At 38.2% G+C, this 18,426-nt stretch overlaps 1 protein-coding gene across 1 annotated transcript in view; it reads right to left on the reverse strand.

The window, feature by feature from the left end:
• Positions 1-18,426, reverse strand: part of triob (trio Rho guanine nucleotide exchange factor b) — a gene marked incomplete at its 5' end in the record, with an annotated part of 170,021 nt that overhangs the window by 87,146 nt on the left and 64,449 nt on the right. The window contains 5 exon segments of the mRNA XM_081388786.1: positions 5-136; positions 1,088-1,279; positions 12,118-12,240; positions 15,978-16,466; positions 17,640-17,832. Of these exon segments, the coding sequence (XP_081244912.1) occupies positions 5-136; positions 1,088-1,279; positions 12,118-12,240; positions 15,978-16,466; positions 17,640-17,832 (1,129 nt within the window).

Genomic DNA, 18,426 nt, shown 5'->3' on the forward strand with positions numbered 1-18,426 from the left:
ATACCTCAGAATAGGCAGTGGTGATGTGTTCATAGAGACCCTGGTGGTGGTGGATGGTGTCTTCCAGGTCCTGCAACTCAGAAGGAAGATCTCCTTCTCCACAGGCCTTACACCATGAATCCATGTTGCTCATATACTAGAAAACAGATAAGAATATTGAGTTATTGGTTATATGAAACTAGCCAAATATACAGTACATCTGTGATATCTTACCACAGACAAGAATGATCACTATACTGATAGTCCTAATTAGGTAAAAGAAAACAAAAAAATCATTACAATTTGTCTGTACACATATCCAGTCTATTTTTGTCATGTCTCATTGGGAGCACATTTAAAGCTGAATGAATGGCATGTCAGTCTAAAATTGATGCTGACAGCAGATAATAAACGCTCAAAGAGAAGATAAAGGACAGAAAGATGAAAGGAATGGATTTCATGTATCCTTTATATAGCACACAGACATATATTTGGTATTCAAGTGACAATTCTCCAAACAATCACCAATGATTTAATCATAAAACACGAGATGAACATCCAAGTTGCATCCACAAATCTCCTCCAACTTGTTTGTCTGAATAAAAGGAGAGGGATGTCTCTCTCTCTCTCTCTATATATATATATATATATAAATACATACATACATACACACACACACACACATATATATATATATATATATATATATATATATATATATATATATATATATACAATATATATACACACATAAAATGTAAATGTAAATGTAAAAAAAAAAACCCACAATTTATCTGTGTGCAACGGTGATCATTATGCATTAGTTTGTTTGTATGCTCAATGTATCTGTAGGAGTGAGTGAGCAAGCGAGCGAGTGAGTGAAGAAAGGAAGGAAGGAAGGAAGGAAGGAAGGAAGGAAGGAAGTATTTATATAGCGCATTTCCTATGTACTTCTGTAAACCCAAAGTACTTTACAATCATGTCAGGCGAATCTCTCCTCAACCACCACCAGTGTGCAGCATCCACCTGGATGATGTGACGGCAGCCACAGTATTGTGCGCTCACCACACACCAGCTATAGGTATGTGTTGGCATGTTTAGGCCTCACCTGGTCAGTTTTCTGGTGGAAGTTAGCAGACATCTCCAGCAGTGCACTCCTTTCGTCCAGCGCGGCGGCGAACGCTTTCCATTCCTGCTCCAGCTGACCTGAGATCTGCTGAATCTGCTGGGTCGCATAGTGACCCGACTCCAGCAGCCTGTTCCCCACAGACATGATCCGACTGATGTTCACATACACATTCTGCAAGAGACCACAAGAATCACTGAGTGCTGTCTACCTCGCATCACTTCCTGAATGGGTTGCTTTTTAAGATTACACATTTACGCTAATCACACATGGGGGTGTGTGGTATTGGCACAGCTAAAACAAATCAAAACATAGTGCATTTTGTCTCTGAAGGCTGAAATGGGGGGGGGGGGGGAGGTGAAATTGCTACAAATCATAAAATGTTACTTTTCTTTTAATATTGTCATTCAAAACAAATGATGAATGGTTGTGACCGATGTGTACGGACTCAGTGTAAACAGCAGTCCACTCAAAGCTGCTTCTGCAGGGAGGAGTAGCTCTTGTCTGGCCACAGACACACACATGTCTACAGCTTCAACCACAGCTCTGGAATGTGTGTGGATGACAATTTAAGCCAAGAGGAAGAAATATGGTCAGAATTCAGGACTACCCATTTCAGACTAAATGTTTTGCTAAATGCTCTACCAACTGAAAATACAATATACAAACATAAATTGCAAACAAAAGTTTCGTATGCGAAACTGACATAAAATATCTTAATAGATATAAAAAAAAAAAAATACCCTGAGCTTAAGATTTGAACAATCAGCTTGTGGTAGCACCATGAGCTTGTGGTACCACCAAGTAAAGATACTTTAGATATAGATAACATGAAATCAGAATTGACCCTATTTGCTTAAGAAATATGCTTCTGGGCCCTTTAATACGATATTCTGTACCAATGCCACAATGGTGACATGGAAGCAGACTAAGATGATAGTGAAGAGAGCCCAAGTGCAGATTATTTACATAAGTTATGATCCAAAACATGAAACATAAACCTTAAATGAAATCCACAACATGAAACCAAACAAACATGAGTGAGTGTTTGAGTGAGCTACAAATCGACTTGAAACAATGACCTTGAACACGGAACCATTGAACAATTGAACAACTGAAAATGGAACGAACACATTACTTTACAGCATTACTGTGGCGAACAGGACAAGGTCGAGGGCCGTGAGAGAGCGGCGCGAGGCCGGTGGCGTGATTGCTGATGAGCGACACCTGTGAGACGCACCAGTCTCGTATCTCTCACGGAGGAGCGGAAGCATAAAAGGAGGAGCGACGATTGTGAAGATCGAGACCGGTGCGTCTCACAGGTGTCGCTCATCAGCAATCACGCCACCGGCCTCGCGCCGCTCTCTCACGGCCCTCGACCTCGTCCTGTTCGTCACAATTACATACTTCAATCTCAAATACTCAACTACAAGGCATACATGAGACTTAAACACATGATTCAGGGGAACACATAATTATGACAACCAATGGGAATCAATGAAAATAAGACACTTGAAACAAGAGAACCAATCAGAACATGACACATGAGATTAGAAAAGCACATGACAGGATCACACAAGGGGAACAGGGAATCACATGACATACATGAAACATGACTATGAGAACTACAAAATAAAATACATGAAAACAAACTTGAAACAAAATAGAGCGTAATTAACTTATTCAAAAAACGTATAAAAAAAATCGTGCCAACCCTAATCTTTGAACAGTACTGTATTTCCAATAATTTTTTTTTATAAAAATCATAATTTAATAACAATAAAGCATTTGTTCAATCAAAGTATTCATCTTTTTGCATTATTTTAAGCGCCATTGTAACTGATGGTATTGGCATTGGATATAAAACATTATTGAGTGGTTTGTAGTTTTTGACATATTCTTACTGATGCTTCCAAGATTCAGAAGTGATTTTTGTAATTGCACTTCATTGTTGCTAGATAGCATAATCTTTTTGACAAATCAGTACAATTTGCAGTAAAAACACATCACAGAAAACCAAATGTTTAACTCTGCAATGCATGTACAAGATCAATAAATGTAAAATATTGAGTGGCCGGGGAAAAACATAGCCTTAACTTAAAATTAAACATAACTGTTAACCAATAAAACCATAGCCTAATTTTTCACTATCCAATCAATTGCCTATCAAGCTCCACCAAACATTATTTCCACCTAAATGTTCTGTTTCACCTGGAAATACGGCACATAATCAGAAAATGCGCTATGATCACCATGATCAGTATTGTATGGGGTCGGAATCTGATTCTAGATTAGCGCTTTCATATAATATGCTTTACGAGTGTGTGCTCTCTGATGTAATGGGAGTGTCTGAATTATGTACGTTCTTTAGGGAGAACTAAAGTCTAGTGCATGAGAGTGCTGGTGGAACGCAGTGCTCTGGTTACCAGGCTGTTTCCTCACATGGGACTAATTACACAGCCCAGAGGCATTCAAAAGGGTACAGGATCAATACACAGAGAGCTGTCAGATGAAAACCGTATGGGGGTTTGGTATTGGCCTGCGTGCAACAATAAACTGCAGCAGTCATGTCTGTGCATTTGAAAACCTGGAGCAATAATACAGTCACATGCACCTACGAAAACACACGCACACAAACTTTTCAACCCTTAGCTTTAAATCAAGTCCTAATAAAATGCGACATGCAATGGATGCACAATGCAATGGTGACTATATCAGTAATTTTCTCATTTGTTGTTACTGGCCTCGATGTGAATTAGCCATTATTAGAAGCATACAAGCATGTAGACCTTTTGGGAGCAGACACAGTTACACCACAGCAGTTGTGTGCGCATTGAGGTGGCAGAAAAAACAACGTTTACAGTTGTAACCTGAGACGTTTATATCTCCCAATTCAGACTTTAGGGGCCATATCTTACACCCAGCACAATTGACTTTGTACACCGACGCATGTATCATTCCTATTTTGGACCCGACGCACAGCAGACTTTTCCCTCCACAGACACACATCGGTAAATTAGGGAATGAACTTGCAGAGGCGGTTCAGCGAAAAGATTAGGCGTGTTCCGGCAGAAACGTGCCCTGGTGCTATTTTGCAGTTTCAGAAAACAATTCCGCCACAGACCAGGAAAAACCTAGTCTAAAGTCAGTGGCGCGTTATTCAGATGCTATTTTAAGGGCGAATGCTTGGCCATAATGCAGCGTGTGCACAACGCGCATACACTTTGCTTCTCTCATCTACACAGACGCAGCAATTCCAATTTTTGCAAACCATACATAATTACAAGTAAAAATATTACCACACAAGGGAAATCATTGTGGTGTCTGTGAAAAATACAGAATAACGAGTTTATATCTCGCAATTCTGATTTTTCCTCTCAGAATTGTGAGATATAAACTCAGAATTATGAGAAAAAAAGTCAAAATGGTGAGATATAATCTTACAGTTACCTTTTTAATTCTTTTTAGTGCTGGGCAACGATTAATCGCATCCAAAATAAAAGTTTGTGTTTACATAATATATATGTGTGTACTGTGTATAATTATTTTGTATATATAAATACACACACATGCATGTATATATTTAAGGAAAATGTGTTTTTTATATATAAAATATGTATATTTATATATATAATATTAATTATGTATAAATATATATATATATGTATATATATATATATATATATATATATATATATATATATATATATATATATATATATATATATATATATATATATATATATATATATATATATATATATATATATATATATATATATATATATATACACACACACACATGCAAATATTTCTTAAATTCATACATGCATATGTGTGTATTTATATATACAAAATAATTATACACAGTACACTCTTTTACAAACTTTTATTTTGGATGGAATTAATCGCGATTAATTGTTGCCCAGCACTACTAATTATTTTATTATGTGGCTTCCATAGAGTGCTGTCACTAGAACTGTCATTTTCTGCCACCAGGTCCACAAAAAAAACTTAAACTTGTTTGCAAACACCTAAATGGTCTATCTAATTTAAGCATATACATATACATATATATATATATATATATATATATATATATATATATATATATATATATATATATATATATATATATATATATATATATATATATATATGCGCTTATCTTAGATAGACCATTTAGGTGTTTGCAAACAAGTTTACGTTTTTTTTAAACGTTAATTTCAGTCCTGATATCAGTACCCGCATATGATACATAAGCATACAACACATAAATATGCACTCGACCGTGAAGAATTGATCTTTGGAAGATGTGCACACCAGCTAAATCTGTTGTAAATTTTATCAAAATTTTAAATTTAAAGATGACCATTTCTAAATAATGCAGCCTGCATATGTAGATAAGATAATCCAAAGTCACTGGTGCCCACATGCACAAATTAAACGTATTTCTACCAGATGAAGTCAGGATGGCAAAAAGTTATTAACTTTGTATAGCCTCACTCCAAGCCTGGTTTCAGAGCTGCTCGGAGAAGATAGACATGCACCAGTAAACACAAATTCATCAAATCCCTCTGTAATGTATCACAGACCTTGTGGATTGCATCATGAAAACAATTAAGAGCTTCTGGTATCTCATTTTCATGTAAATCTAAAGCAGCTTAAAGTAACTTCTGGCTTAACATATGCTAAATATAATGGGTTCAGTTGGCATGTTAATGACCAGCATGTGGTTTATTAGCAAAATTGACTTTTATATGGAGGGCACATCAAAGAAATCAGTTTGTACGATTTACATAAATATACAGAACTCAAGGATAAAAAGCAACGCTAAAAAGCAAAAGCAATCACGTTAGAGGCAGAAATGACACTAAACAAAGTGTTGGATTTTCATGTTTTCACCAGTCACAGTCGAAAACAGCTGTGCACTTTGTAAGGACAGTGATACATTCTTTGATTAATAAAAAAATCTAAAGAATAGTATTTATTTGAAACAAATTTTTGTAACAATTTAAGTCTTTTCTGATCAATTGAATGTATCCGTGCTGTATACATTTCTTTCAAACTGAAAAATCTTAACAGTCCCCAAACTTTTGTACAGTAGTGTCTGTCCACATATAGTTAAAATGCTGCTCCCAGTCCAATTAGAATTCAGCTCGAAAAGCTTTGTTTTGTTTTGTTTTTCATTAGTATTCTTGTAAACTCCTGCATTAACTATACTTGGATAGAAACATTATTATCTTAGATAGAAGAAATGATCTGACCCCTAAAACATAAAATCAAGAAAAAAGACACATAAAATCAAGTGTCATGTCACTTGAGCACAAAATGAGAGTGCAGACCGAGGAAGCGCTCTACCTACATTTTCTCAGATCACATTTCAGGACCTGAACACAGCCAAGACACACATACCGCAGAACAAAAGCCTTCCTCACATAAAAAAAAAAAAAATAAATAAAATAAAAAATCACTTTATAACAGTACTGGACCCTGAAGTCTACTTAAACAGAGAGAGTCACACAAGGACAGTTTACCCTTCACTCTTACAGACAGACATAAAACCCAGGTTTAATATTATTATGCAAAACCTTTTTTTTCTCTTACAAAGTCTGGGTGAATAGAGGAGGAGTGCCTGGAACATTATATCTCCCTCTGGATGTCTCCGGGACTGATCAATACACCAGCATGATGGGAGATTACCCAGCCATGAGTAAAATGCCTTTAGCTTGAGGAGTGTTTTCTACATGTTGTCCTCCAGATTGTCTTTCATAAGAGAGTGGGGCTGAGTTCATTTACAACTTGACAAGCATAACGTTCTGCTCAGGTGGCATTACCCCCGGAACTCAATGGCATAGCTGCTTAAGCATGTCTATTACGAAAGGTTACAACCAGTGTGCCAAGCGATGGACATTAACGTCTCCATAAATCGCCTATTGAATTACTGTCAATACATGTTGCAAATGCCACAGTACGTGCAGGTTTTTAAACTGTAGTGACCTTTGAGTCCTCTAGGGGGCAGGCTATCAGCATATAGTGTTATTGATTATTAAAGTCAACATTAAATCAAAAAGGATTTTTTTTTTCAGAATGTTGCAGTTTATTACAAATAATTTATTTGTGCACATCATTATTGTTTTAAAATTCCCATGCACTCGTAATATTTTATCAAAAACATTAACAATATCTGTTCTATGCATGACGTGTGTTTCAGCAGAGGTTGGGACTAAATATCATCCACAACTGACTGCAAATGGGGAACTTCCTATGATCCAATCAAATCCCAAGGACGAAATCAAGTTTTTTTTTTCACATACCAGAAGCCGTTTCACCCGGATACGTCGCAATAGGGAAGACTATCACAACGTCAGTTTCATGTTGACTTAAAAAAACTAAAAGAAGTCTGTTTCCAGTGATCATAACACCAGAGATCAGACATTAGTATTCCATTTGTGTGAAATAAGAAAGAATATGATAAACAAAAAACGTGCATTAATCAAGTAACTATCAAGTAATACAAGCCGAACAACCATCTGACACTAAAGTGTTTTCGTCCGTTCATGCTTCATATCAGGCAGGGAAGTAAGGCTCCTGGGACTTCCTGAGGAGGTGCCCGACAGTCAGGCTAACCCAAAGCAAACAGTTGACAAAGCTTTTCATCCGTTAAGTTCTGCACAGTTGTAGCAACGTGAGAGGGGGTAGACAGTTCTCACAGCTGAGGCAGGACATGTGATTTAGCACACTCAGCCAAACCTAACACACTAACAAAGGAGCAACAAAGAGCCCTATAACAACCTATAAAAACATCCTAATTGGTTACTTTAAAAGTTATGTAATTAAGGGTGGAGAACACAAATGCATAATAATATTTAGTTGCATTTAACTCAGAATTTGTTTAATTTCCATCTCTATATTGTTTTCTTATGTTTATCAAGATCTGTTTTGTTTTAATATCTTTGTTGTTAGTTTTCAAGTTCACTTTATTTGAATAGCAAATTTACAACAGCCACTAGGCTGACCAAAGTGCTTTACAGAACAACCAGATTAAAATATAGCAAGACCTGCATAACAACACATAAAACACAAATAAGAGCAGCAAAGCTAAGCAAAACCTTAAAACCGGAATGATAAAACAGTATCAGACTCAAATATGAAATAGTAAAACAGGAGTAGCAAAGCAGTGTCAGACTCAAATATATACAGTATACATTTTTTTTTAAAAAAACAGCAGTAGAAAAGCAGTGTCAGTCTGCAATATAAGGAATTGCAGTAATCTAGCTGACACGTAATAAATGCATGAACAGCCATTTCCAGAGTTTTCAGGGTGTCATGATTCTTGTCTTGTGTTCCACTTGTTTTGTGTGTTCTTTTGTCATTTCCTGTCTTGTGCTGAGTTTTGTAGTCCTTTGTAGTTTTTCTGTCATGATTCTTGTCTTGTGTTCCACTTGTTTTCTGTCATGATTCTTGTCTTGTGTTCCACTTGTTTTGTGTGTTCTTTTGTCATTTCCTGTCTTGTGCTGAGTTTTGTAGTCCTTTGTAGTTTTTCTAGTTTATTAGTATCCCCAGGTGTTTCTCATTAGCCACACCCCCTTGTTATCTTGTTTAGCTTGTTGGTCCCTGTGTATTTATAGCCCTTGTGTTTCACTTGTTACTTGGTCAGTTGTTCTGTAATGTGCCGGAGAAAGCAGGCGGAAGCAAGGATCTAAGCGCAAGTTTTTTAATGAATTAAACATAGAACAAATAATAAAGAACTTCAGGGAAAAAGAAACAAAACCTTGAGCATGACAAGATCTAGAAGCAACCCTTACATGTACAACAACTGACAAAGTAACAAGTGAAACACAAGGGCTATAAATACACAGGGACCAACAAGCTAAACAAGATAACAAGGGGGTGTGGCTAATGAGAAACACCTGGGGATACTAATAAACTAGAAAAACTACAAAGGACTACAAAACTCAGCACAAGACAGGAAATGACAAAAGAACACACAAAACAAGTGGAACACAAGACAAGAATCATGACACAGGGTGAGAAAGCCTTTGATTTTAGCCAATACATGAAGTTGGTAGAAACTGGAACTGATTACGGATGAGATCTGTTTGTCAAATTTTAAAGGCCGGTCAACAAGAACACCTAAGTTCCGCACCCCTGGGGATTTAAAAGTTGATAGACTCTCTAACTCTGGAGTTATACACAGAGTTTTCATTTGGGCCGAAAACAATGACCTCAGTCTTGTCTTCATTTAGGAAGAGGACATTTTGAGCTAGCCATGCTTTAACCTCCTCTAGGCATCGCAGAAGAGAATTCATTGCTACAGGGTTGTTTCTCTTGATTGGAATATAAATTTGAGTGTCGTCTGCGTAAAAATGAAAGGATACGCCATGGCTCCTTAGAATAGCGCCCAGAGGTAGCATGTGTAGAGAAAACAGAGGAGGAGCCAAAATAGAGCCCTGTGGAAGACCACAGGTCAGAGGTGCCATAACCATTTCAGGACAGAAATGGTTTTCTTGTTATTTTAATCACCTATATTGCTTGTTCTTCTAATTGTTCATCAAGATGTTTTATTTCTATATCTATATAGTTTTTCTTAATTGTTTATCAAATTATTTCATACCTATAAAACAAAAGAAACAAAAATGAATGAATATATTTTATATATATATATATATATATATATATATATATATATATATATATATATATAAATACACAAACCAATAGCACACTGTTGTAGCCTTTCATTCTTGAAACTTCCAAAAATATGAGTAAAGTCGTATTATTTTGTGTGTAAAATGAGCGCAGAATCTCTCCTCCGGATTTGTGAACACTTCAAAAATTTAGATAGTTGATAGTTAACATTTGATAGTTAAACATATATGAATGAATTCCAATCATTTGTAAATAGGGTGCACGTGCAAGATCGCTAAAACCGCTCATGAATTATGCCCAGGCTTTCCTCCATTGCCTGCCGGTCATATTCACCAAGTTTGTAAAGGATTTATGTAGTAGGACAGTGATATTAAAAGCGTAAATTCAATTCTTTGTCCAGGAAAGCAGATGAACTCAGAATATAAAGGAAATTGTTAGGCATTTGCATAAAAACAAAGAAAAAAACCCAACGAAAATGCTTAAAGGGATACTTCAGGATTTAGCATTGCGCTTTGTAATAGTAGAAAACCTGTAGTATTTTCGAATTACCGTGCTTTCCACCCTCATATCCCCCTGAGACGAGAGATTTATGTATTTTTTGTCTGGAAATGACGATTTGATGACGATTTTTGCATCATCGGAGGATTTTTTGGCCAGAGGCTAAAGACTACAGCCAGTAGTAGGGGTTGTCCTGCATGTTTTCAACCCGCCCATAGAGGGTGGGGTCTCACTCACGGAATGTACACATAGTGTCAGCCATCTTTTTATGGAAGCTAAGCTAGCAGGCTCTTGTTCTGTGGAGAAAGCTGAGTAGTAGGGGTTACCATCCTATTTTTCCCAGACATGTCCGGCCGTCAAGATCGTCCAAAATGTCCGGGATTCGGCTTTTGCTTTCTGCAGTCGCCATTCATTGTTTACATGCACACCTTTTGTTTCAATCTAACTGAATTGAATCTGAATGTAGTGTTTACATGAATGCTAAACAAGTGATCGGTTGATGGGCGTTTTAACATTGCTAAGAAAATTCCCGCTCCTCCGTGAGAGATACGAGACCGGTGCGTCTCAGTAATCATGCCACCGGCCTCTCATCGTTCTCCCACGGCCCTCAGTCTCATCCTGCTCGCCACAGTAAACATAATGAATGATGACTGTAGAATGCAAAAGCCGAATCCCGGACATTTTGGGCGATCTCGAAATCCCGGGCAGACTCACGGAGACTCACTAGTAGCCTAGCCTTGTTGTTTTAAACTGCGCTCTCTTACCGGTAGGCGTGGCTTGGGAGTGGCCTCCTAGGGCAGCGAAGCAAGTGCATTCTGGGAGTTGTTGTCTTTCATCCACATGAGCCAAAAATACATTTTCTGGCTTTTCTCAGTCTAGAAAGCTCCAAATTGAAAAATAATTTCAAATTTCTTCTACATAATTGACCCATTTTAAATACATATTCATCTTTCCAGAGGTGAAGTATCCCTTTAAGCATTTAGTTTAACTCATCTGCTCATCTGTATATAGTGTGCATCATTAATAAGGTGTATGAATTTGATCATTTAATATCACTGTTGTACATTAAAGCACTTGAGTGCTATATGAGGCCCAATATGTGCTATAAGTTTTGAATTTTCTGCCAAAAATGTAAAAATCTAGTTAGAAAACATTAAACTTAATGACTTAAAAGATGAATCTCTTTTATATATCAATATATTCAATGTATATCAACTACTGGTCTAAAGCATTTTTACTGTTTATTGACTTATTAATGAAAGATATGTGTTACCACATTTATATCCTTCAAAAAAAAAAAAAATAAATAAATAAAAATAAAAAAAACCTTCTCTATGAATTTCCAACATGTGAAAACATTTAAAACTACATTGGTCATTTGTATGAGTCCACCCTGCATGCAAACACATGCTTTAGACTTTTTCTATTGGCTGAACAGCAGTAACATTTAGATATGGATGGACAGATGGCAGATGAGACCATAGAGATGGAAAATCAGTGATTGATGGCGTTTTCTTGTGAAACTCTCTCCCTTTGAAATCTGCTGGGGGTGATTAACGAATATGCCCAGGGTCACACACACACACACACACGCACGCACGCACGCACGCACACACACACACACACACACAGGGATGGTGTATCAACGTGTGACTGTTCTCCAGTGACATTACATACCCTTCAAGCATATATTGACATGACTATTATTATATGACAGAAAATTCATTCTTGCATGACTAAGTGAGTCAGGGCACGTGTACAAGCGCACATTATTTTCCTGATGTAACACTCATCAAGCTGCACTGTTATAATGCCTCAGGTGGTGACAGATATTACTGCTGGACCACTGGACACAGTCTTACCATGCAGTTCATTGCAAAGTGGTTGTGTTGGGTCTGCAGCTCCAGCACGTGCTGATGTTTGGCTCCTATCTCTGTGTAGGTTGTCAGGAACAGGCCTTTATTATGGACAATCCAATCAAACATCTGTTGAAAGGAAAAAATGGAAAGCATGGACTGTGAAATATACTGGAATATTGTTATACTTCAATACACTCTAATTAAGAAACACTAAATCAATGTATCTCTATCAATGTTTATCTGTGCATCCTCAAAACATGACTTTGGTGAAATTCTGGTGAAATTCAAGGATTTGCTCATTCAGATTCTATAAAATCTTGCTTATCTTTGTATTTATTTATCAACAACCACATCAAATGATTTAGTTTTATTTTTTGTTGTTTTCTTTATATTTTTAAGAGAAAATTCAGATTATTAAATTGTCATCGTTATTTTTGTTCATAACGATTTTATTTTACTGTAAATAGACTGGTATAACATACAGTAGTCAACATTTGAAGTGGATCAAAACCTTTCATCAATGTTATACATGAATTTTGAACAATACCTTTGATGAACTTTTTTGATCTACTTGAAATGTTGACTACTGTATTTAACTATGCTTACTTCTCATGCACTACCAATAAAGTGTTTGATCAATATGATTTAAAAAAAGAAGAAGAAATAAATACTTCTAAATTGATTAAAAGACATTAAATGCTGTACTTTTGAACTTTCTATTCATCAAAGAATCCTGAAAAAAAGGAAGAATATTAGAATGATTTCTGAAGGATCATGTGACACTGACGGCTGGAATACAATATTTTTCTTTATTTTTACATCAAATACGATGTATTTTTATTGATGAATTTTTATTAAAGTGCCCCTATTATGCTTCTATATTCCCTTTCATGCAGTATGTAATATGGCTGTTTGTAGGTGTAAAAGGTCTGCAAAGTTTTACAGATCTAAGTGCATTACAAAACGAGTCGTCAGAAATTCCAGTGTAATTTTCCGTTACATACTTGTCAGGACTCAGGACACACTACATACTGGCTACACATGGACCCAGCGGAAGAATCGCCTATCCGATCAGCCATGGAACTTCAAGGAGCCATGCTAGGCCGTCATGAGGAGGAGCTGGTTAATGCTCGTTTCTCCATGCAATCTCTCGTTGCGCAAGTCGCTGAGCTTTCAGACCAGTTTGAAAGAATTCGACGTCTCGGCCCAGATTCAGCCGCCTCTAATTCCACTCATGAACCTTGAATCAACAATCCTCCTGCTTATGCTGGTGAGCCTACCAACTGTCGCTCCTTTATCATTCAATGTGAGGTGGTGTTCTCGCTTTAGCTGCGGACCTATGCAAGTGAAAGATCCTTGTTGCTGTCCTTGCTGTCTGGTCGGGCTCACGACTGGGGCGCTGCTGTATGGGAGTCCCAATCCCAGAGCTGTTTTGATTTCCAACTCTTCAAAGCGGAAATGATCAAAGTTTTTGATCGGTCTGTGTCTGGAAAGGAGGCTTCAAGGCTGTTGGCAGCTCTTCGACAAGGCAAGAGATCGGTGGCGGATTACGCTATTGAATTTCGAACTCGCACAGCCACCAGTCAATGGAATCCTGAGGCGTTGGCGGCAGGGTTCATGGATGGGCTTGTTGATGATATTAAAGATGAGATTTATGCTTGTGATCCCCCCAGAACAACCGTTTGTCTTGATTCCAGATTGGAGTTACGTTGGTGGGTTCGGGTTCAGTTTTCCAAGCAATGAGCAGAACTTTTCGATTCTCCTTCTGCTTCCCGGGTACCTGAACCATCGGTTGGTGTAGAGCCCAAGCAGATTAGCAGAATGCATCTTTCAGCTAAGGAAAGACAACAATGCTTGTCTGAGGGACTCTGTCTTTATTGTGGTGGCCATGGTCATCTGGTTGCATCTTGTCCAGTAAAAGGCTGAACTCGTCGGTAGTCAGGGGAATTCTGGCGAGCGGAACTTTCACATCCCCATTTCATGAATCTTTTACTCTCCTGCCAGTGACTGTCATCATGAATGATACTTCCTTCAAGGGTTCAGCACTCATTAACTCTGGGGCAGAGGGGAATTTTATCGATGAGGACTCGTGAGAGGGGCCTTCCTATTCATCCTCTAAATACTTCCATTATTGCTCACTCACTGGATGGCCGCAAGCTTTATTTAACTAAATCTCCAGTAGCTCCCTTAGTTTTTGGCCATCCCTGGCTTTCTTTTTATGGTCCCCTCATTAACTGGGCAGATAATTCTATATCTAATTGGAGTCCTTATTCTCATGCACACTGCCTTGTTTCTGTGCCATCTTTTATGTCCCCTTCTTTGTTTCAGCAGGAGGAGATTGATTTGTCCCAGGTTCCTGTCATGTATCACAATCTGCAGGCGGCCTTTAGAGTGTCCCGAGTGCTGAAACCATCCGTCCCTCCTCTTCTCCGGCAGGTGCGGGATTCTTCTTTGTGAAGAAGAAGGATGGCTCTCTACATCCCTGTATAGATTATCGGGGGCTGAATGACATGACGGTTAAGAACAGGTACCCCCTGCCTCTTATGTCTTCAGCCTTCGAACTCTTGCAGGGGGCGAGATTCTTCACAAAGCTGGATCTACGCAACACTTACCATCTTGTTCGGATTAAGGAGGTGGACGAGTGGAAGACGGCCTTTAACACCCTGGACTGTGTTGGCTCAGAATGCGTTTGATGAAATCAAATGCAGGTTTACTTCTGCAGGAGTGAGGAGGTCGCTGACTGTCATTCGCCAGCAGTTTTGGTGGCCTGCCATGGCAGCGGACATCTGTCGGTTTGTGGGTGCTTTCTTGGTCTGTGCTCCAAATAAAAGGGTCTGTTACATCCCCTTCCTATACCTTCCCGCCCCTGGTCACATATTGCCCTGGATTTTGTCACTTGTCTCCCTCTATCCAGTGGCAATACTGTGATTCCCACCGTAGTGGATTGCTTTTCTAAGGCGATCCACTTCACTGCCCTTTCCAAACTCCCCTCAGCTAAGGAGACGGCCCGGGTGGTCATTGACCACATCTTTAGGATCCATGGTCTTCCGGAGGATGTGGTCTCTGACAGGGGGCTCCAGTTCGTTTCCCATTTTTGGAGGGAGTTTTGTCGGCAGATTGGAGCCTCCACCAGTCTGTCATCAGGATTTCATCCACAGACCAACAGCCAGTCCTAGCGGGTAAACCAGGATCTAGGATGGATGCTCCGATGTCTGGCTTTCCACAATCCCTCAACCTGGAGCCAGCAGCTAACTTGGGCGGAGTATGCCTCTATTCCTCTTGGCGGGTATTCCTCTATTCCTCTGTCTTCCTCTGTCTTCTTCCTCTTTTGTTTTTGTTTCAATAAATTTAAATTAAGTATTCTTCTGCTTTTGGGTCCTCCTTCCTCAGAACCTCACACATACCTACATAACAATGTCTTCAAAACATGCTGTAAGTGGTAGACCAATCACAACAGAATGGGCAATCTGAACAGTCAGAGCAGAGTAGGCTTGCGGAAACAAGGGGATTAGAGAGGACGCTTAGAGAGACTGAATCTACGAACACACCATTTTAAGAAACTAGGTGATTAGGTGAAAATTAAAGTGTTTTTTGACCTTTGATGCATGTATTTCTATTGTAGGAGACCTCTAAAAAAAAATTAGGAACCTATAAAATAGCATAATAGAGGCACTTAAAGAATATAAAATATAGAGCTCTTGAAATATCACGTGAAATTATATAGAGTACAAATATTATGTATAAAACGCTCTTTGTATGTTGTATTGTAACTTATGTTATTGTTCTAACCTTGTATAATATGTAAACCTGCCAAATTCTGTCCTTATTAAACCTTACATATCTTGTAGTACGTTCAATCATACCTTCTCTGCGTCTTGCTGAAAGAGTCTCAGCTGGAAGCATTGATCCAGTTTGACTTTGCGCATGTGCCAGGCTTGGTGGAGATGTTGACGTGTGCCGTGGAGTTTATCCAGAAGTGCTTGGACTTTTGGAGCTAATCCCTGGATATCTCCCCTGCCTTTCTCCCCACACTGGATAAGTTGAAGCAGGCGTTGACCATCAGTATCTAACTCCTCCACAGGAGCTTTAGTGACCTTTTTCTTCAGAGACGCGTGTTCCTCCATAGCACGCCGAGACCCGTCCAGGTCTGATGGCAGGTCCCGCTGGGACACCATGTCCTGGAGCTCGTCCAAACGGGCTAGGATGCGAGCCGCATTGCTAGTGAAGTCTTCAAAGGCCACTCGAACTTCGATCCACTCCTCGTGGTCGTAATCCAGGCTGCCCTCGAAGTCTGGAGTCAGCTGGGAAGGATCGACGATTTTGGTCAAACCCTCGAGGGACACCATGATGGTCTGAAAGGATGAAAGTAGGACACTTGGGTTCATATTCTCAATGCATAAGATTTTGAATACGATAACTGAAATAAAATAAAAAATAAAACAACAAACTTTTTTCCATTACAATTTTACATTTTCATTTAGTTTACCATGATGTACTAAAAAAACTAAAACTAAAACTGAAATAAACATATAAATTATACAGTCATTTACTAGGTTGTTTTGAAATGATGTTTAATATCTGTTGAATTCTGATAGAATGATAGAATCTGTTGAATTAACTATTAATGTTTGATATCTCTGCATTGTTTCTACAAGTTTTGACTTTTTTTTTTTATACATTTTTGGCCACATTTTTGCAATTTAATATCAAAATGTATTATTTTACATGCGGGTCTGCTTTTTGGTGTGACATCTTTACAACAACCAAAACCGATCACTGCAACCTATGATAATAATTTGGCAGCTCTGGGTCCTGAATGGATCACTTTTGGTTTCCAAGAAGCTGCAATTGTTATTTAAAAACAAGAATTGGATCAGTTACATTGAACACTTTACTTAAAGGAGCCAGGAAAACATTCCAGAGATTGCAGCTCAGGTCATGTTATTAGAGACAACAGCAGAGACATGAGGGGATCGTGGACACTTGAGACTTGCTGGTGGATAGAGAGCAGAACTTCAAGACAGTCTGCTCTGCATTATACTGTTGCAATTATAGGTATTTTCCAGTGTTGTACACAGCTTCAAATCATATTTGTGATGCAGTTATAAACACCTAATATGTATCAATTACATATATATATTACTACGTAATAACACTTTTTTAAGATTGTGCTGCATTAGATGTGTTAATTTAAGAAACCTCCATTGGGAGATTAAGCCTTCAGATTAAATATATCATTACTGCATGTGTCTTCCTCTCAGCTGTTTGATGAAATAGGTCAGAAGTAATTTCGAAAGGTCTACTTTCATACCAGCAAGATGGAATGTTCTAGTAAAACATACTATAAGCAGATTGTGTTATCGCTTTCTTTTTATTCATTTACTTTTTTCGCTGAAAAATGCTATACTCTCAGATAACAGATTTTTAGAAACATTCAAAACAATATATTATTGAATATAACATGAACAGAACTCCTAATTTGCTGTCACTTTCTTAACGTACATTCACATGTTTAAAGTGCTTACCTCAAATTCAAACTTGGAACTGCCGAAATTCGTCCTCTGTTTCTGCCAGAAGTTGTCAGGTTTGATGATGAGAGCGACGTGGATGCAGGAAGGAAACGATTCCTGTAGGATCTTCAGCAGAGGTTTGATAGAGTCCCATTTAGATCCACGCATATCCACGATGACCGTGAAGCCATGTCTGCTCACCTCCTCACTACACAAACAAATAAAAAACACAGCATCAGCTCTTCTGCAAACTGCTGACACTCACGTCATTAGGGAGAGGTAAATGAGAGCCACTGCTTTCAGAGATATCGACAAATCCCTCTTGGTTTAAATCAAATTTAGTGCATCAGATATAATGTATGACCCTGCATGAAAAATAACACTTACCCAAATATAATATGTAAAAGGTAAATAAACTCTTTTTGCTATTGAAAGAAAACTGCTATAAGACGAAAACAAACAAATAAAATGCTAACTAAAACTAAACAGCTCTCTAGCTTGAAAAACAGCCTGTTAACTCAAGAGTGTTTCCATATCCACAGCTGCACTTCTCTGGTCTGACTCTTAAACAGGAATGAGCACTGAACAACTCTAAATCATTCTGACCTCCCTCTCTGTGAGAGAGTGAGAGAGAGAGAGAGAGAGAGAGAGAAAGAGATAAGGGGAGGAAGAGTGAAAGAACACAGAATGAAGAGAGGGATGAGAGTGAGACAGAGAGAAAACAACATGATGTGGGGTGATATGTACCATTTTTTATTTGATACTTTTATTCAGCAAGGGTGTATTAAATAAATCAAAAGTG

The sequence above is a fragment of the Scardinius erythrophthalmus genome (genome assembly GCF_964197995.2).
Source record: "Scardinius erythrophthalmus genome assembly, chromosome: 16".
In the NCBI taxonomy this organism is placed as follows: Eukaryota; Metazoa; Chordata; class Actinopteri; order Cypriniformes; family Leuciscidae; genus Scardinius; species Scardinius erythrophthalmus.